The 21,432-nt window shown below is 36.0% G+C and overlaps 1 protein-coding gene across 1 annotated transcript in view; it reads left to right on the top strand.

Annotated features, from left to right (window-relative positions):
- The window catches only part of VPS13B (vacuolar protein sorting 13 homolog B), a 490,950-nt gene that overhangs the window by 39,687 nt on the left and 429,831 nt on the right, over positions 1–21,432 (top strand). Inside the window, exons 3-6 of the mRNA XM_059815701.1 lie at positions 8,608–8,728; positions 13,523–13,690; positions 14,861–15,042; positions 18,981–19,155. Of these exons, the coding sequence (XP_059671684.1) occupies positions 8,608–8,728; positions 13,523–13,690; positions 14,861–15,042; positions 18,981–19,155 (646 nt within the window). The remainder of the gene's footprint in view (positions 1–8,607; positions 8,729–13,522; positions 13,691–14,860; positions 15,043–18,980; positions 19,156–21,432) is intronic.

Genomic DNA, 21,432 nt, shown 5'->3' with positions numbered 1-21,432 from the left:
CTTACATCATGGTAGGTGGTCTCATAATTTTTTTAAAATACAGTAAATATATCAGAGACTTTAGTAGATGATCGGTTAACAGTTTATGTTATAACTTCTTTCCAAAATAGAAAGAAGATATTTGTACAACTCAGTTCCCTCAAAAAGACTTGCAAAGTAATTTTATTTGTTGCTCTGTCTTGGGTGTTGAGAAATTGGGGTGTATTTCTGAGGAGCACTTAGTGAGAATAGCCTGTTTTATTTATCTTTGACTCTATGGCCTTATCACCATAGGCTTTCAGACTCTGACAGCTCCCTTTCTTGTAAACAAAGGAATGTCTCTCTCAAATACCTCGGGTAATCAGCTAATGAAAACAGTAGCAACATCACAGGGAGGTGTTATTGCCCAGAAATCAATAGGCAGACAGCACACAGTCTGTACTATCAGTGCAACAGACTTCATACAAGCTTCTTAGCTCTCAGTTGGGGCTGCTGTGGCTGCGTTTTAGCCTGTCCACAGCTTTCACATGTTTTTTTAACTCATACCTCTATTTCAGACCACATTGTGCTATGTTAATATAGAATTAAGAAAACATGGTTTATGATAACAGACTGAGAGATGGATGTAACCTCCTGATATAGTACAGGTATCTTAGTGTGCTTTGCTGATCACTGCTACTATTCCTGTCTCTGAATCTAACATCGGCTGAGATCAGAGGCAACAAGATGCAAATGCAGGCTAACACCTTGTTAAATTATTTCTTGATTGCTCCAGCTTGTCCATTATTCTTAACCAGGTTATCCTTGTTTATTCCCCCCACTCATCAAGGTGCTTTGCCACTGCACCTCTGCCCCAAATTCCTTGGTATTTCTCCTTCGTAGTCTGGTACGTAATTTAAAGAGTTGATTTTTGACATGTTTCTGCATGAAATAGTACTGAAAAAAAAATTAAGTAGAAAAATCAAGACCTTCCATCATGCTCTCATCTGCCTTAGAGAAAGACAGAGCTTAATCTCAGAGTACTCACTCTGAGGTATGTGATTTGCCAGTTTGAAAAGATTTAAAATTGGGTTTTGTAACAGTGAAAGAAAATGGACTGTCTTGAATAGACTTTTGAAGGTACAACAAGCATATTTGTATAATATATAATACAGATCTCCTTAATTATTCTAAAAAATAATAACCCAATCTGATTTGGCTAAATCTTTTTTCAGTATTTTATGCTGTTATAATTTTTAAATAGACATATATGTATATCATTGTCAAGTTAGTGTACATTAGACTATTAACTCACACCTTCCAAAAGATTTACAGATGTCATGTTTAAATCACTGTTTTTTCTCTTTTTCAGTGTTGTTACGCTTCTAGTTTGCTGTTCATTAGAAAAATAATAAAATTAATTTTCTGTTTCTGTATTTCAGTTTCTGTTTGTTGTTAACTCTTAGTAAAATAGTCTTTGCAGAATAATTGTGCAGTGAAATTATTGAGGCTGTGTTAAAGTTGATGACTTGTTTGTAAGTAATGCTTGACCTGTGCTAGCCAGCAGAAGTGTTGTTGCAAGGTTAGACAGGAGTGTAATACGATTGTCTGTTTGTGTATGTGTATAATGCATATTGACAATTATGTAGCAGTGGAACTTAATCACACAACTTTTTGAAAGCAAGATCTTGATAGTGCTTACCATTTTAATGAAACTTGTAATGTATTTTGAAGGGAATATTTCTAAAAACTTCTTGTTTCATTTTTGCTTGGAGGGGAATCATAGAGCAATTTGGGATGATCTCTGGAGATGATCAAGTCCAACTTCATGCCCAGAGCAAGTCCAGTTAGAGCAGGTTGCTCCAGGGCTTGGCTAGCCAAGTGCTGAATGGCTCCAAGGATTGAGACTCCACCACCTCTCTGGGCAGCCTGTTCCAATACTTCATCACCCTCCTGATGAAAAAACTTTGCCCTGCTTGGAATTGCCTGTGTTTCAGATTTGTCAAAGGTATACTGTGAGAGGATGAGTTGCAGTGGACACAGAGTCTGGCTCCCTTTTCTCTATACCTTCCCAGTTGGTAGCTGTAGACAGCAGTAGGCTCTCCCTTCTCCAGGCTGAAGAACCCCAGTTGTCTCAGTCTCCCCTGAGGGAGAGCTTATGTGCTTGAGCCCCCTAACCACCATGATGGCCCTCCATTGGACTTGGTTCTAGTACATCCATGTCCTTTTTGTACTGGAGAGCCCCAGACTGGGTGCAGTATTCCACACATCTCACAAGGGCCAAAGTGAGGGGAAGAATCATGCGCCTGGATTCACCCTTGCTAATACAGCTCAGCACACAGTTGGCCTTTGCAGCAAGGGCACACTGTTGATTCATGTTCAACTTGCTGTCCACTGGGACCCTTGGATTCTTTTCTGCAAAGCTGCTTTCTAGCAATTTGGCTCTTAGTCTGTACAGTTTTACAGAGTACCTCCATCCTAGGTGCAGGACTTAGTGTTTGCGTTTGGATGTCACGGAGTTCCTGACAGCCCATTTCTTCAGCCTCTCAAGGTCCCTATCAATAACAGCCCTGCCCACCAGTGCATCGAGTCCTCCCCCTAGGTTGGTACCATCCACAGCCTTGCTGAGGGTGCACTCTGTCCCATCTTCCAGGTCTTTAATAAGGATGTTAAATGCCATGGGCTTGGTACTGATCCCTGAAGGATGCCACAAGTAACCAGCCACTAGTTGGCCTTTGTACCACTGATCACAACCCTTTAGGCCCGGTGGTCCATCCATTTTTTCACCCAACTTAATCTCCCACTGTCCAGTTGATATCTCACCAATTTGGGAATAAGGTCTGTGCAGGAGACTGTGTCAAAGGCCTTGCTAGAATGAATGTATGCTGAATACTACTTTTAGTCTTGCCACAGGTAGCTAACTACTCAGCCATGTAAGCACAGTGCACTAGTGGGAAATGAGTTCCTCTCTTGCAGTTTTTGCATCTTGCGATTTAAGATATGCTTTACAGAAATAAAGTATGTGTTTCTTACTGACTTGTAAAGGTTATTAAGCTCATTGTTTTAGAAATGTCAGAGGATCAGGAAAAGCAAAATATTGTAGAGGAAGAGAGGAAACGGCGATGGAGAACTCTCTACAAGTTTGTGCAGTATGTGCTTAGGATTGGTTCAGGCTTTAAAATTTTAATTTGTAATGGTCATTGTTTTTAGACATTTTTCTGTGTGCTTTTTTTAAGAACTCTGTTTTCTTTAACTTGATTTGATGAAAGAGGGACAATATTTGCATAAATAACTACATAATCCCCAAGAAAAAATATTTTTTTTCCCATTAAACATGCTTATGAGGCATTTTGGAGGTCTTGCACATTAAATAGGATTTATGTATATTTAAAATGATAAAGTGTCTTTTTAAAGATAAAAAGAACTATGTGTTTTAAATATGGAAACAGAATAATGAACAAAGGTGATAAACTCTGCTTATTAGGAAAGTTCATAAGAAAGCCAAACCTGGCTGGATGGCTGGACCCAAAGGTTTGTGGTGAATGGAGTTAAATCCAGCTGGCCGGTCACAAGTGGTGTTCCCCAGGGCTCAGTACTGGAGCTGGTCTTGTTTAATATATTTGTCAATGATCTGGATGAGGGGATTGAGTGCACTCTCAGCAAGTTTGCAGACGACACCAAGTTGGGTGGGAGTGTTGATCTGCTTGAGGGTAGGAAGGCTCTGCAGAGGGATCTGGACAGGCTGGATCGATGGGCCCAGGCCAGTTGGATGAGGTTCAACAAGGCCAAGTGCCGGATCCTGCACTTGGGTCACAGCAACGCCATGCGATGCTACAGGCTTGGGGATGAGTGGCTGGAAAGCTCCCCCGCAGAAAAGGACCTGGGGGTGTTGACTGACAGCCGGCTGAAGATGAGCCAGCAGTGTGCCCAGGTGGCCAAGAAGGCCAACGGCATCCTGGCCTGTATCAGAAACAGTGTGGCCAGCAGGAGTAGGGAGGTGATCGTGCCCCTGTACTCGGCGCTGGTGAGGCCGCACCTCGAATCCTGTGTTCAGTTTTGGGCCCCTCACTACAAGAAGGACATTGAGGTGCTGGAGCGTGTCCAGAGAAGGGTGACGAAGCTGGTGAGGGGTCTGGAGCACAAGTCTGATGAGGAGCGGCTGAGGGAACTGGGGTTGTTCAGCCTGGAGAAGAGGAGGCTGAGGGGAGACCTTATTGCTGTCTATAACTACCTGAAAGGGGGTTGCAGAGAGGTGGGTGTTGGTCTCTTCTCCCAAGTGACTAGTGACAGGACAAGAGGAAATGGCCTCAAGTTGCACCAGGGGAGGTTTAGGCTGGATATTAGGAAAAACTTCTTCACTGAAAGGGTTGTCAGAGATTGGAACAGGCTGCCCAGGGAGGTGGTTGAGTCACTGTCCCTGGAGGTATTTAAAAGTTGCGTGGATGAGGCACTTAGGGACATGGTTTAGTGGTGGACTTGGCAGGGTTAGGTTTGCAGTTGGACTTGATGATCTTAAAGGTCTTTTTCAGCCACAATGATTCTATGATTCATCTAGTATGTGTCCAGGTGTTGCAGTAGAAAATTGACTGAGGAACGTGCATGGAAATTTACTAGCCTAGGTGTCTTTAGCATGTTACTTATGACTTGCATAGTTTTAGATGTAACCATAGTACGCTACAAAAATATTTCAGCTGAGTACCTGGTCTGACACATTTGCCAAAAGGCAAAAAGGAGCCTGGTTGTGCAAACTTCTTTTTGTCCTGATCCAAGGTACATTTGTATAACAACTCCCATATGCAGGACCTCATGTTAAAATTTTTCAAGTTTTCTAGGCTTTACTTATGATACAAGCTAGTGGGAAAAGATATTTTTGTAAAAGAGTATTATATATAAAAATCATCTCTCTAGATACATCATGAGTATTTTTAGTTTTCTGCTGTTGTGAGTGTTGTTTAGAATCACTCTCATTAATGCTAAAACGAATGAGCATTTATCAAATCTAATACTATAAGTATAGTTATTAGCACTTTTAGAACATAACTCCCTTCCCACCCCCAGTATAATTTTGACTTAAAAATGTTTCTCATCTGGTGTGAGGTGGATTTATGGGAGCGCAGTAGTTTTACTGCTTTTTGGCCGGGTGTTTCTGATGACATCACTGTGATCTAGACACAGTGTGTGACTCCAGTTGGTTCCAGTGTTAAATAGTTTCATAATTATGCTGGTTTTGGCAGTTTGCTTGGAACTTTTTCCCATCTTTTTAATGAACATGTTTTACTTCTGGGCTATGAGACAGCCACATTTGAGAAATTAATAGTGTGCTTTTAAAGTTAACGTTGAGCAGAAGCGTGCAGATAGACATATATACAAAAGTTTTTTCTACCTAGGAGTGTAGTTCCTATAAGGTCATGGCCACTGTTATCATTGTCCAGTAATTAAAGAATACAACCTTTGCTTAATAAAGTATCAGTAGCTGTTGTGAAAAATGGTGTGTGTTCATGTTCAAAAAAACCCCCATGCAGCTCTAAAACCTTTTTGATAATTATGTAATGTAAGGAAATGAATGGTTGTTATCTCAGATTAAAAAAAACTTTTTTTCAAATGTTTGGTCAGGTTGAATTCTTCTTAAACGTAGGTATACTCTGTTACTTCATGTGGATTTAAGTCACATAGGTATATTTCTGAGATAAATTTTGAAGTGTTGCATTTTGGCACCATCTTGGAACATGTACATTTTTGTTTTGATTACTTTTAGGTCCAACTTGCTCTAAATGGTTGCAACCATTTTCCGTCACAACAGACTTGTACTCAGGGAAATATAGAAAGCTTACTGTATTGAATTTATTTATAGGTTAAGATTTGAGACTTTCTTTCAAAATCAACACAATCTAAGGGTTCTCCGGACCTCTCCGTTAAAAAAAATAAACCCTGCCAAAAAACAGTGTGCTAGTGTGTATTCCTAACTTTGTGAAAGTGGTAAAAGCTTAAACCCCTCTTATTTCATCTTTAAGTGGTAGTAATACTCTATATGATTAAAACATCATCTAGATTTTGCATGAAGTTATGAGAAGATTCATAGAACATGGTTGTGTCAGTACGCAGATAGAAAAGTTAAACTTGAAAGTAGTCAGGCTTGATACAGTTAACACTTCAAAAATAGAATGCCTTCCCCTTCCCCCCCGGCCCCCCTTTCTTTTTCTTGTGGCCAACATAAATACTAAAAGGCAAGTGTAATATGATCCTATCAGATCAAATCCTTAAATAGTCACACCACAGCATTCTGTACAATCCATAAGTGAGCTCAGGAAAGAAGGAAATAAGCTAATTGAGCTGTTTGGTCACTCTGACATCTCAGGTTTTTTTGCAAATTCAAAACATAAATAGCAGTGTGGTGACTCATTTGAAAAAATATTTTCATGCTACATATGAACTAGTGTCCAAGAAAGAGGGTATGGTTAAAAGTTATTTCAAAAATTTTAGTTTAAAAGTCTTCAGGACAAGAGGAAATGGCCTCAAGTTGCGCCAGGGGAGGTTCAGGCTTGATATTAGGAAAAATTTCTTTACTGAGAGAGTGGTGAAACACTGGAACAGGCTGCCCAGGGAAGTGGTGGAGTCACCCTCCCTGGAGGTGTGCAAGGAACGTGTGGATAAGGCCTTGTGGGACATGGTTTAATGGGCATGGTGGTGTTGGTTTGATGGTTGGACTTGATGATCTTACAGGTCTTTTCCAACCTTAGTGATTCTGCGATTCTATGATCTAATTATTCTCGGTAAGCTGGAGATATGAAGGAGAGATGACCTTTTGTGATTACGAAATAAACATGTTGATGAAGAGGCTTCCTCACCCCAGGTTTAAAGATAAAGCAAGAGCTTCAAGCTGTCATTGCTCAGGTATGCCATGAAGAGAGTGGTGGCTTTCTTATGAAATTGCACCATAGTTAGAAGTTCTGAGAGAGTCTTCAGGAGACTCGCATTCCCTGATGAAAAGCATCAGAAGGTTGTCAGAGGTAAGAAAGCAAACAAATGCCCTCCGAACAGAGTTGATGATAAACACCCATTTCATTTTTTCATGAATTGGAATAGGAAAGTCCTCTATGACTGAAATGGCCGAATAATAATAAATTAAGAAGCAAACAAACAGCCTGTTTCAGTACTATATTAATGACTGGAAAATCTCAAATCTTCATGGTAACTCATCCTTCTTTTAGACTCTGTCTTCTATCCTTCTAATGTATGAATGGGTCTGTCTTCTGCAATTTCTCCAAATTAAATTCAGCCTTCTATTCCGCACCACCACCACCGCCCCCCCACCCCCCCGCTGAAATTCTGTTGTTCATCATCTTTTTTTCTTAGTGAAATGGTATTTCCACTTTATCAGAGAAGTTCTCACTGTGTTCTGTTGTTCTAAATATGGAGTGGAAGGAAGGAAACTCTCTTCAATTGTTTTTGAAGTTGTAGATTTCTGTTAAAAAGGTATCATTACATGTAACTTAATTTTTTTTTTTTTAATTTTTCATACAAAAAACATTAAGAAGCAAGTAATGTGAATATTCCATTTAGTAATTTCTCTGAGATTATTCAAAATGCCAGGCAACATGCAGGGAAACACATGATCTGTCCTGTACAAAAACACAGCACAGTTTAAGTGGTTTGCTTTTTGGTGGTTAGAGGACTTAAGAATATGATAGCTTCATACTGCAGTACTTGACATTTATTCATCAAACCTTTCTTTTTGTGAACACATTGTGTGATCCTAGTAGTGCCATGACCCAAAGAGCATTTTGCTCTTCTTCTGCAAGAGACTGCATCTAGCGAAGAGATAATTTGGCTTGGGTCAAAAGGTGTAAGAGTTTGCTTCTTTTCTAACCTGCTCTTCTGCTACACTTATAAGACTATTTACATTACTTTTCTTGGCTTTCTTGCACTTGAGTCTTGTATTTAAACTGTCATTCTGGAATGTAATGGGAATACTAGTGGGGTTTTAAAAACCCTAAATTCAGCTAATTAAGATTTCCTTGTGTCTGTGAATTTCATCATGTAAGGCTTATATCATATTCTCTAATAATGAGCCATGTTTCCTGCTTCTGAATTCCTTATGGTGAATAAGCTATATAGAAGCTCAAGATGAGCAGGTGCCCTCAGTTCATTTATCTTTTCCGGGTCCAGGTTTTACTATTTTAGAAATCTGCAAAAATGTTTCGCTTTGTGAATCCGCTTCAGTTGGCTGTATTAGGAAGGGCATGACTCTGACACCATGGAACTGTCTGAGGTGGTTTCATGAGTATGCATGTAAGCTCATAAAATTAGGTAGTTTCTCATATTTGTTTTAGTCGTCTGCAGGGCTCTGTCTCTGTTTGAAGGAATGTTTCAGCAGAAATGCAGCTAGATGAAATGTGTTCAACTGAAATTAATAATTAAATGACTGAGGTGTTTTTTTTAAATAAAAGTTAGTGGAAGTATTAATTGCAAAGAATTTTCTATGTTTTCCAGCTAGTTTTGTAATAATTTCTGTAGTTAGTTGCATGTACAAGATTGAATTGATGGAAAAACTGTAACAGAAGTTTAATTTACCAAATTTACCAAGTCGTTCTCCCCACATTTATTTTCTTTTTGTTGGGTTGACTCAGTTGCTTTCTTCTTCTCTAGCAGGAAGACCATGAAAGTTGTGGTTCCAGTTCAACAAACCGCAGTACCACGGAAAGCATGAAATCAGCAGTAAAACCACGACGAGTTCAGCAATCTGCTTCTCCTGACCCTGATTTACCTTCAGGTAATCCATAATTTTAGAAGCAGGATTGTATTTGAGTAATAGAAAATATGTAAATTTCATTCAGGTGGCCACAATGTCTAAGGTAGACTATTATATCTCTGTCCACTTACAGATCACATAAAGGTGAGTGAAACACTTGAATATTATAAAATAGAACTAAATTGCAATAAACTGTAGTTAATCCTTATATCTCTTCCTTCCATTTTGTTGAATCCTTAGATTTACAGAACTCATAGTGCAAGATAGATTAGCGTGAGAAACATACTGTAGGGGTAGTGTGTTAGATTTTATTCTCTGCTGTTCTGGTTCTCCTTTTTCAGATCACTCTGTTTTCTACTGCTCATTAACTGCTCAGTGGTTCACATGAAGTTATTTTCTTGTATGTTTTCAGACGTTTTGTTTTCAGATTCTTGTAATAGTTTTAAAGTTAAGATTTTTCTCTTTATGAGAGTAATAATTTTGAGATGTTTCTTATCGAGTCGTGTATCTACTGGTGGAGATGTTCACCACTTTTTTTTTCTTTTTTTTCCCTTTTTCTGGCGTGGAATTTGGCTCAGTTGAACTTGGAGATGTTTATATGATATAAAAGTGCCTAAGGAACTGTATATCTGATTACTGTTGCTTCTGACTTTGCACAGAAATTTGGAGTATGAGGTGTTGTTTTGTGCAGAAAAATGAAATTGGAGAGTACTGGAATGAATTGCAATTTGCCTTCCCGAGGAACATGATTTTAGATGGGTTAAAGACATGATGGTTTTATGTTAGGCTTTTTTTCTGTCTTTTATTAACAGAAAGTTTATGCTTGCCTCGAATCAAAAGAGAACATTGAAATTTAGTGTTATTATGTACTACAGAGTATCATCTTGCTTTGGAATGGGTATTTGAGGAGCCAGATTTGGAGGCTCTCTTAAAGCTCTGAGATCCAGTAAACTCTGGTGGCTTGGAATGGCAGGACTCTTGGCATCCACTGTGTCCTACCATGGACAGCTCTTCAGCTTTGGCAGTTCCTTGGCATTTGGTTCTTTGAGTCTCACCTGTGAACAACAGGAGTCAAAGGCTTGCCAAAGAATTGGATGATTACATGGCCTTCAGTGACAATTTTAGGATTTTGGTTCCTCAAGTTTGTTTCTGTCAGAAAGGTGTAGCCTTAGTGAAAGGCTGGAGGTCTGCTTATTATAATGTTGCCATCTGATGAAGTTAAAACATTCCAAAAGATGTGTTTCCACAGGTCCAGATGCAACATGCGCATTGAAAAATGGTTTGTGTGTCGTCTTCTATGAATATATTGTGGTGGTTAATGATTAGTGTGCTCATATGAATTGCACATATTGTGTTTGCAGTATTGTAGCAAATTATCAGATCTGGTGCCTTATGTTACTACTTGATAGATTCTGTAGAGGTACTTTGTTCTTCTGTGAAACTGTAGGGCACTATCACCTCTTTCACTGTCATCGCATTCCTTCTTCAACTGCATAGAGTATGTTGGGAGCGAAGTCGGAGTGATTCAGAGAGCATTAGTGAAATCTTACCTTATTGAATAGACTGTAAGTTACTTTCCATATGGCAAAGTTCTCCAAATACAGTGGGTTTTGATGTGTAAATAACACTGTTTAATGTGGAGGCTGTTTACTACATAGGACCTCTAATGAGGAGTAGAGGCCTCCTTATAGGAAGATTTTATTCTCTGTGGTATAGGATATGGCTTTGCTATGCTTTAATTTGCACGTCCTGGGTTTTAGTAAGATGTTGAGTCATCTGCTTAGATTTGTTTTAGTCTTTGGAGGATATAGGTGTCATACTACTGTTGTAATTTGTTGGAAGATTTATTTGTCCTTTAGCTCTGCTCTGTTCTCAGAGATGGAGCTATGCAGAGATTAGCTAGAAATGTAGCTTTGGTAACAATAGAGCACAGCTAAACTTAAGATGTTGGGATGTGACCAGTCTGATGATATCAAATCTGTTGAATCAATAGACCACGCTGTGGACTATAGTGCTACAATATTTTTGAGGATTGGATCTAAAACTGCATTCATAGCTCTTACTGCATGGTGCACTCTGCCTGGTTCTGGAGAATTTGGAAAAAGCATACCTGCGGTTTTTGTGTTGCACCTCAGGAGAGAATTTACCCCTACAGATTTTCTAGTATTTTAGTCACTTCATCATAGAATACCTGCATTTTAGTGGCAAAGATGGTCATAGTGTTATATTTAAAAATTAGAGGAATAAGAAGCAACCCCCACCTGTTTTCTCCCACTTGTATAATACAGTTTAAAAAAAAAGGTTTTGTTTTAAATACATGAATTTGCTGATGGTTTTTATTACTTTGTTTTGAATAGTAAGAATTATATTTTAAATTAGTTTTTTTTTAAAGACTGATACTTATTCATGAGAGTCTGATTCTAGTATATTTGAAGCTAAAATTAATTAGAAAGCTGGTACCTGTTTGGTACTTTTAATGATATTTACCACCACTAGTTTGGAAATGTCTTCACAAAAGTGTGAAATGAAGTTTTTATCAAATCCGTGACCCCTGTTTCATTTGGAAGATATAATTCTGCTCCCTCTTTTTATGCATTCAGACAAAAAGACACACATGAAAAAGTTGTTGCTGTCTTCCTGAATACTGCTGGAAACTATCAGTAGAACTCGCTTTTTTTTTTTGCTGCTGTGGTGCTGGATTTGTAATGTTTTTGTCATTCACAGCAGGAAAATGTAAATTAGACTGACTTTGAAAGACCCTTGAAAGCAAAATATTGAACTTTGGACCTGTGGAGAGACAGCTTAACTTTTTTTAATGAAATTAATAGCTTGTTTTAAAATCATAATTAAATTACTGGTTAGGATTTTATAGTTACTAGTTATATAGTTCGCAAAATATTACTATGATGAACTTAAGCAACTAAATGCTTTGTGCTGGCTTCTATTTAAATACAGGTCAGTTTACACCACTCTAGTGATGAATATGGGTCTCTTATGCCCCTTAATTATTGTAATAATATATCTGGTTTTCTGAATTCGTATAACGTAAAAATATGTTACCATTTTAAGAAGTCGGTGAGAAAATTCTTAAAAACAAGTTATTCCACATATTTTTTTGGTAGGTTTTGGTTTTTTAGATCGATATGCTAAAAAGGTAAATTCAGATTATATTAGAAATCTGACAGTAATAAGCTGTCAAAATGTTGACTTTCACTGTATTTCTGGATTTCCTGTTTCTGTAGACAATGGTCTAAAACATTTTCCAGATTTTGTTTTAATACAATTACAATCCTATTAAGATGGCAGGAGATGTTAAAGTGCTATTTCTGTCCTGCTGGAACTAGCTTTGCTCAAAGGGTGACGTATGCTCAAGAATAGTATAAAATGAAGCAAGCTAAGTTATGATAAGAAATCTGATATGTGTTTTACAATTAAGATTTTAATATTGAAATACTTATAAAACATAGAAATGTACCTGATCAGAATCAAAATATTCTGCTAATTGTAGCTGAAGGCATGTTTTACATTTAATGAAAGAGGTGGTTGGAGGCTTTGAATGCTGAAAAAGGAAAAATGTCTTATGTCAGCTGTGTAAATTTGCAGTTGTGGAACTCAAGAAAATCACTTATGTAATGGTAAAAAGTTCCATATACACTAAGGTGAAAAGTAATATTTGAGTGTGAAAACGATGAATAGCTAGAAAAAGCAGAGTAGAATGGAAGTAGCAACTTGAGTCTGCTCCTACTGATCTCACAATGTTTTGCGGTTCACGTTCAGTTTCATTGGAATTAAAATTGTTGATATAAATGAGTCTTATTTAATGCAAGTTTCAGAAAACTACTCTTGAAGCCTGCGGATTCCAACCTGTATCATTAACTGGCTTTTCTTCAGTGTAGTTACCAAACTAGACCTCTATAGCATGTTTTAAATGTATTTTTTAGATATAATGTGGGTAATGTCATACATTGTAAAACATAGAAATTTTAAGGCTTGTTTTTTTTTTTTCCGCAGCACAAATGAGAGAGCTCCATAGTTACATTCAGTATACATGAAAGACATGAATATGGGTAGTATTTAATTTTTTTACTGTATTGGTAAAATATGAGTGTTTATTGCATACTGGGAATTCACAGATGAGATCATTTTTTCTGGTCACATTATGTCTAAAAAAATTTAAATGGATTTCTTCCCAACAGGCTTCAGGGCAGGTGCTTACTATTTGGGTTGTTGACAGAAATTGGTTTTGTTATACCTCAAAGGGGTCTTACTGAGCATGATGTGTCTATATTAGCTGTTAGAATGAAAAAAAAAAAAGTACTAGGCATATTGATGTTTATTTAACTTCTAAAAAACTAGGTGAGGGGGCAAATGGACATAATAATATATGCATACTTGAAAAGTAACCTAGCAACTGGTGTTCACTTTTCCAAACCTAGTTCTAAATATCTTTCAGGTAAAAAAGTCACTGTCATTAATATTCTTTGTCTGCAATAATCGAGTCTTCTGTTTTCTTAATTAGTTTGAAAGGTGATTCTTGCCACCAAAATTTAATGTCTTAAGCTATATTACATTCCTAGTATTTACATTTTTTTTTCCCTATATTTTATTACGTTTCCAGGATGCTGATTGACTTAACTGCACTGAATGTCAAAGAGTTTTAATTCCCGAGGTTTTTGAATAAATAAAGGACAATGATAGTTGCTTTGTTTTAATTTTGATTTTAAAGAATACAAGTTGGAAATAATGACTTCAGTAATAAATGAATTTGGCATCATGTCTTCCTTATAACTCCTAAGAATTTGTTTTATTTTGCAGGCTATGTTCAGAGTTTGATTAGGCGTGTTGTTAATAATGTCAACATTGTGATCAACAATCTCATATTAAAATATGTGGAGGATGATATTGTTCTCTCAGTCAATATCACTTCTGCAGAATGCTATACAGTGGATGAGTTTTGGGATCGAGCATTTATGGACATCTCTGGTGAGTAGATATGTTTTGATTTTAGGTGTCACAGTGGAGGCACTCTTAAATTCATACAGAAATTTGCAAGTCTAATAAAAATGTCTCTTTATGTCAGAAGTAAGATACTTTCTGCCTGTTTTCATTTCTTATCTCTTTTCCCCTTGTCCTTCATTTTGAAGAGCCAGGTACAATAATATAGATTGATTCTTAATGCATACTTGTATGATCACAGATAATTATACGGCATGTTTTGTAGTCCTCTTTGCTCATACTTGCCATCCTTCTGTGATGGCGCTTCATTTTGTGCTTGTTGCTGGCAGTGAGTGCTTAAGCAATCTGTTTTCTTTTTTGTGAATGAGCAGTAGCATCTTAAGGTGTTCCTTAATTATTTGTGATAATCTTAAAACTCTCTAAACAGGCTGCCTAGAGAGGTAGTAAAACGTGCTGCACTGTAGTGAGCATGGCTTACCAATTACAAGACATGCTTCATTTCGCGTCACATTTTCAGGAAAAAACAACCCCAACTTTTTTATTTTTACCTTGGTCTTCAGTATCTGAATGTCTCAGTCTTTGAATTAGCAATGTTCACCTGTAAGTCTAGGTGTTCTTACTGACATTTGGTAGAGGTGGAATTTGGGGACAGTACGAGTATTTTAAGATCATACAGATCTCCTGTAGAATGGGGAATTTAATTAATGGTTTCCTGATCACTGGACCCATTTCTTCGTTCTGGCTAAAATAATTAAGAACTAATATGACAAAATTACAAAATATGTTTTGTGTTAAGATAGCTGTAATAGCTCTTGTTTGCGTTGGAAGATTCAAAAGAAAACTTCGGGGGAAAATACACAAGATTCTTCCTGGGAGAATAATGAGAATAATATTTATTGGTCTTATGCTTGCACATGAAGCAGTAGTCTTATTTTTATAAACAGATCTAAGGTATAGTGAAGGGATAAAAATTTCAATTGGCTGTAACTAATTTGTCCTCACTTCTTAAGTATTCAGCCAAAAAAGTCTGTGACATATGAAATAATTCTCTTTAGTCTCATAACAGAGTACTCTGTTGATGATTTAAATAATGACCACACAACTATTTTGTATGGTTTTCTTCTGGATAAGAACATGTATGCATAACTTATTTTTCTTATGCAATATATTTTTTAACCTATATACTTCTTTTAAAAGCTACCGATCTGGTACTGAGAAAGATGATCAACTTTTCTGACTGCACAGTATGTCTTGATAAGAGAAATGCTAGTGGTAAAATTGAATTTTACCAGGAACCTCTGCTGTACAAATGTTCCTTCAAGACTCGTCTGCATTTTACTTATGATAACCTCAACTCCAAAATGCCATCTATTATTAAAGTAGGTATCCAAAAGAGATTTTTTTTTTTGCTTCTCACTTGTGATGTTTTGAGGTTTTTCAAAATATACTTTGAAATTTAAAGTAAAATGAAAAGCTAATGCTGTTGGTTTTTGCTAAAGGGATTTTTGGATTGTGTTTTGTTCATATGATACAATTAGTCTATGTACAGTAACAGTGTGTAAGGAAGGAAGTAATGCTGTCTAATATGTTTTATTTTCCTGATGTTTTAAAAAAGAAAATGTAATAATTGTAAGGAAAAAAATATGTCTGCAGATAATCTGTTAAAGAAAAAAAATACTGTGTGCTTTAAGGTGCCTGCAATAAGATGGAAAGGATTTTTTACCTATGTTTTTATTTCAAATGTAGCTCAAACTCTCCTAAGTAACAAGAGACTTCAGTGTATTAACACTATGTAGTGAACCATGTGAAATGGATTAGCAAGCCAAGCTCAGTTCCTAGTGAGCAGGGGTGCAATATTACTCCTGGACATCTGACACTAGGTGACATGTTTACATTTTGCAGTGCAGAAGCAAAACTCGGAGTTGGTGGAGAGACTAAACTATGTTTCACTCCTACTTTTTTTTTTTTCCTGCTCTGAGTAGTCATACATGTAAGGTTCATCTTCCCTCCCTCCCTCCCTCTCTGAACGAATGCCAGTGGTGCCCATTTAATTAGTGGAGAACCGTTTTAAATTAAGACACAGTCTTTATACCAGGTTTTTCCCAAGTGTTAATAAAAAATAATCGTCAGGTGTATGCACTGCAAAAATAGTCAATTTTGAGATATATTCTTGAGAAATGTCCATCAAAATTTAATTTAGAGAGTCACTTTTTCAGTTGGGATACTGCGTTTGTTTGACTCTTGATATGACTCAGGAAGTCCTAAGCTGTTGTGAACTTAAGGTTGGGAGTTAATTAGTAATCATGTCCAATTTGTCAAATGCCCATATTTCTTGTATGTGCTGTACAGCTGTATGCCTTTGATTACTTTGGGCAAATTTGGAGATTTGTGGATATGGTAATGGTCATATGAGTATTCATCCAGATACGAATTGTCACAAAATGCTGGATACTTGCATACAAATGTCTGGTAGTATGTATGTTTTGCATTTTTTCATGTGCTGATCTTAATTTAATAATTAAATATACAAAGATTATTAAAAATAAAAATATTATTATTATATATTAAAAAGGAAAGTTTTTTCCTTTTGGGTTCAGAGTAACTGGTAACAATTTTGGAAATTCGCTTATTTTGAGTTTCAAAAACAAGAAGTTATATATTCAGTGATATTAGGACTTTTAACCATGTGCCTTAACTTTGGCATCTGTATGAACTCCAGTGATAATAAGGAATCATCATATGACTGCCTGTCGTTTACCAGTTACGGTCTTTACGTTCTGTGGTGACAGTATGATTGCTGCATATAAACAGTAAATCTTAATGTTAAAAAGACTGATTTTCAAATTAGCCAAATAGTTACGTAAATTTTTGAGAAGTAATCTGTACCTAGCTGAAGTCCTATACACCAATTTTGTAGAGCAAAAGTTTATGGCCAAATTACAAGTCTCTGACAGCACACTTTAACAGAAATGCTGGCACAGTCTTCCATATAGTTTAAAATCATACTGTTGTTGTAAAAATTATGATTATTATTATATTATGACTTATAATTTTTAGTGGATATTGGACTAAAATAAAATGCATACTAGAATGCACTGAGGTGGTAGTAATTTAATTAAATTTGTATTAAACTTTTCTGATTATCTCTGGTCGTGGTCATTTATTGTCCCTGCCCTTTTTTAAGGCACATTTCAGTTTGTTCAAAGATGTCTTTTATCTTTTCTTTTTCTATATACTCTGATTTTTTTTTTTTGTTATTTTGCACATAGTTTACTTACTTCTTTATTTTTCTTCTCTTTTAATTTGTTTCTTCTTTTTTCTCTTCTTTTTTTTTCCCCCCACTCTTTAAACATAAAATACTGTTTAGGAAGATACTCAGAAATGTGCTCAATTAAATAAAAACATTTAGATATATGATGCTAGATTAATATTTAAGTGAATTAATAATTGTTTATTATGATCCGAAGAATAATGGTCCAAAGGTAATGATTTTTTTAATCTTAAATTTGATCATCAGGATGCAGTTTTTTAAAAAGACTGTCTTTAAAATATTCAACTATTTGAATGGACATAGCTGTGTTTTCTTACAATTGAAGTAAAAGGAGCTGTTATCAGTAAATATAGCTACTTCATTAATGGAATTAATTCAAGGATGCTTAAAGCTTTTTAAAAGTCTCCGCTGCAAATGAAATTACTGTAGCTGCAGTGCATCTGAAGGGTAGACTACTGAATGCCAGCAGCTTGTGTTTTGGTAGTTTGTTTCCCAGCAAAAGACAAAAGCCAGCAGCACTCAATCTTTCTCTCCAAATCTGTGAAGATCTTTATAGTGAAAACTTTCATACTCTGTGTTGTTCATTTGGTAAAGCACATCTGTTTTTCAGTCTTGAGTGAAAGTTTCCAAGAATTCCATGTTTGTAATAGCGTATGCTCTTTTGGTTTCTTTGTAGGAACTAGAATATTTTTATAACCTGTATAATTTTGACTATTATGTTTATTGCAAAGTTTTGGCCAAACTAATCTTAATGAATTTAATTGAGGCTGAGACTTCTCAAAGGAGTACAGTTCTTAAGTACTTGAATATATATTTGTATGCTTTTAAATTGGGAACACTAAGCTTCTATTTTCAATTTTAGAATTAAAATAGTATATGTGGGGGGAGGTGGCAAAACACACGTAATTAGAGTTTTAAGCTTTTTCTTGCTTTTCTTCTTGAAGTCATCATGGGATGAGACAATCATGAGACAGATGAGCTGATTTCCACTGAGGATGTCAGTCCTGCCTTCCCCTATTTGCAGCAGCATGGACATTTGTCTGGCCCGTCAGTCATCTAAGTCAACTCACTATGTTGACACAAAGCTAACTGGACAAGAAGTAGTAAATAGTTTTCCACTGGTTTTAGTGAGATGAGTCAACTTACTGAGGGGCAGATGAGTTCCACTGTCAATGTAAGAGCATGGTCATGATGGGAGGGTAGTACCATACAAGAAGTCCAAGAGTGTAACATAATTGCAGTTAAGCCACTATATATTTATGTTCATTGCCTACAGTACTACCTAGTGTTCCTGTCCTCCACTATGACATATGCCCCTTTTGTGACTTTTAAAAAGGCTTCTGGCAAAATAATCTTTTTTTTTCTTCCACATCTGAAGACAGTTATTCGCCCCTTATCCTTCCTGTTGTTCATCGGCACAGAAAAGATCTATTATTGACAACTTGTAGTCAACTGGCCCTGTAAAATTGGTATTGAAGGATTAATTTTTAATTTCCAAAATGTATCTTACATGTCTTTTACATGCTGTTTTCTTTCAGAGAATTTTAAATAATAGCAGAATTCTGATACCCAAAATCTTTCCTCTAGTCTATATAAATGGCTGATACTATGTTGTCTCTCATTCTGTATGACTAAGGCTGTAGCTTTATTAATTTACTCATATAAATTTATTAGTGAAGTATTATTAGTATGTTAGCATATTTTTATACAAATACTTATTTGACTACTGTATTTTTATACAGTATGGATGTGCAGTACTGTTTACAAAGTGATTTTTAATGTTTCTTGAATTGGATTGCATTAACGCCAACACTGATGTGTAGTTACTTTCCATTTCCATTTTTTTTATCTCTTATGTAGCAACCCAAATAGTGTATGTTTTTGACAGTCATCGTTTGCAGCCCTTTGCCTTGTGTTGTATTGCAGCTTTTGTTTTTAGAAACTAGAATGCCCATACAAAATTAATATGGAGTTGTATGGTTTAAAAGTTGTCTTTAATGATGACAGCTTTGTTATTATTTGCTTTTGTTCTCTTTCGTGTTACAGATTCACACATTAGTTGAAAGTTTGAAACTTTCAATCTCTGATCAGCAGCTTCCTATGTTTATACGTATAATGCAACTTGGGATTGCTCTTTATTATGGAGAAATAGGCAACTTCAAAGATGGGGAAAGTGAAGATTCGATTTGCCACACTAAAGATATGTTGGGAAATATCACAGGTAAATACAAATTTTACTTTCAAAAAAGAAGTGTTAAAAACATTAATTTCTTCGCTTTTTACAAATATAAATGGCCAAGGCTAGTCATTGCAAAGTATCTGGCAGTCTGCAATTTGTTAGAGGCAGTTCATTGTGTTGGGTAAGTATGCAGTGCTCTAACATCTTTTTCATATTAAGTTCTGAAAAGTATTCTGATGGTCCTGACTCAACTGAGGTTAAACTTTATCTAAAAAGACCACTTTAGGAGGTAAGTTACTTAGGATTTATCTGTCACTATATCATGCAACAAGGCACCTGTCCTTGGGCAGCTTTGACTTCTCTTTTATTTTTAGTTCAAATGTACCTGCTGCCAGTTTCAAAGTGATGTGTTTTTTCCATCTTTCTTTGAAACTTGTTACTGAGAATAGATATATCAGCATTTGTTCTAAACAGCAAAGTATTACTTTGCACTATGCTTTCAGTAGTTCTGTCCTTTTACATTGTCTAGTCTCCTCTGCTTTTTATTTTCATCTCACATGTATTCCCTCTTCTACATGATCTTTCATGGTAACTTTCCATGACATGATCTTTTGAGGAGCATAGCACTGATAAAGGGTGAGTTCTCTTTACCTTTGTATGATGGCTTCCCATCTGCTGCTTCCCAAATATTGCTAAGGTTACAACAGTGATGCATTTTGAGCTGAGAACCTTTCACTCCAGCCTCAATTTTATGTGGCTTTGCTAGGAGCTACCAACTTAGGTATTGTATTTTTATTTTTTTTTAATTGTATCATGTCAGGTATTTGAATGTGGAGGTTTTACGTTGCTGCAAATTCCTAACAATTCACCCAACATAAGAAAGGCATATAGGTGCTTAGTTTATATTAAAATCTAAGGGATAAAATTTCGAAGTAGACATTAGAACTTACGTACTTTCCTGTTTCTTCACTTCTATGTAAAATATAAACACAAAACATCCAAGAGTCAAGCAGTCATATTAACTACATCATACTATCTTTTTTAGTAATTTAATCAGGGATGTCATGACCTTGAACATCCAAACTTGAAGTTTTTGTAATGTATCAGGCCCTAAATAAAAGAGAAGATGAGGATGGACTGTCATTCCAAATTCTGAATTTTCTTTGTTTTGTGCTTTTGTAGAGCAGAAGTTAATTTCCTTGTCAAAACAGGGAACTTGTTTAGAGATTTGTGTTTTAATTTTAATCTCCTCAAGACATAAGTTTTGGAGATCTTTCTAAGGTTGAATTTGGATCTGGTGGAGTAGGAAGAGACATTTACCACATGGCCAAGAGCATGATAACTTCTAGAAAATTCTTGGAATTGTATGTGAAGGTAATGCAACACTCTTAAGCTATGCTTATGTTTATAGTATTACAACAGTTTGAAACTTTCCCTAAGCTATTAAATTAATTCATTTTGTTGTGTTTAAGAAATACACAATTTTAATTTACTTAAGTTTATAATTTTTTTTTGATCCTGTGTTGCTGTCTTCTCTGGTTTCAGAGCAATAAATACATCATTGGAAAAATGACAGTGGTGGAAGTTTTTTGCCAAAATATAGCCTTCAGTGTTGGTTGGCACAGATAAACATTTCACTGTCATGCCAGATGTAGAATTCTCTGTCATGCTTCTGCTATGTGGAACTGAGCAAATAAGATGTCTGTAAATAGTTAGGTTTATGGTTGGACATGATGATCTTAAAGGTCTTTTCCAACCTAAATGATTCTGTGATTCTCTAAAGCTCAAATAGTTTTCTGCACTAGAAACTATTTGCCTTACAAGAAATGCAGGGTTTGTTACACAAGGCATATGATTAGAAGTACTTAATTAATATTCTGAAAATATTAACTTAATTTTCTCCTGAGGCTTAAAAAGCATACAGTTCATAGAAAAATCATTAGTGTGCATTTTAAGAACTCCTTGCATCTGACCAATGTTTTAATTGTACTATTTTCAGGAGAAAGGGTGAAGAACTTTTGCTATGAAGAGTAAATGCATTACCCTTGCTTTCAGAGAGGGTTGTCTTTGTAACATGAATATCTTCCTTCCATTCCCATCAAAGTGCACTCAAATTTGGCAACGTTTTCATGCCATAAAGAATTACGACGTATTTAGAGTTGCTTGAACTTCGTAGTTGGATTCCTGGAGCTACTAAGACGAGTAGGACCATCTGAATATAGGAAAGACATTGAAAGAATAGAGAAATTATATGAATCAGTATGAGAACAGCTGGGACTGGTAGGCAGTGAGTTTCAGATGAAAATTAGCTGGGTAATG

This window comes from Gavia stellata, chromosome 3 (assembly GCF_030936135.1).
Source record: "Gavia stellata isolate bGavSte3 chromosome 3, bGavSte3.hap2, whole genome shotgun sequence".
NCBI classification, from domain to species: domain Eukaryota; kingdom Metazoa; phylum Chordata; class Aves; order Gaviiformes; family Gaviidae; genus Gavia; species Gavia stellata.
The sequence above is the reverse complement of the archived record's forward strand: the minus strand, read 5'-3'. Positions and strand labels throughout refer to the sequence as shown.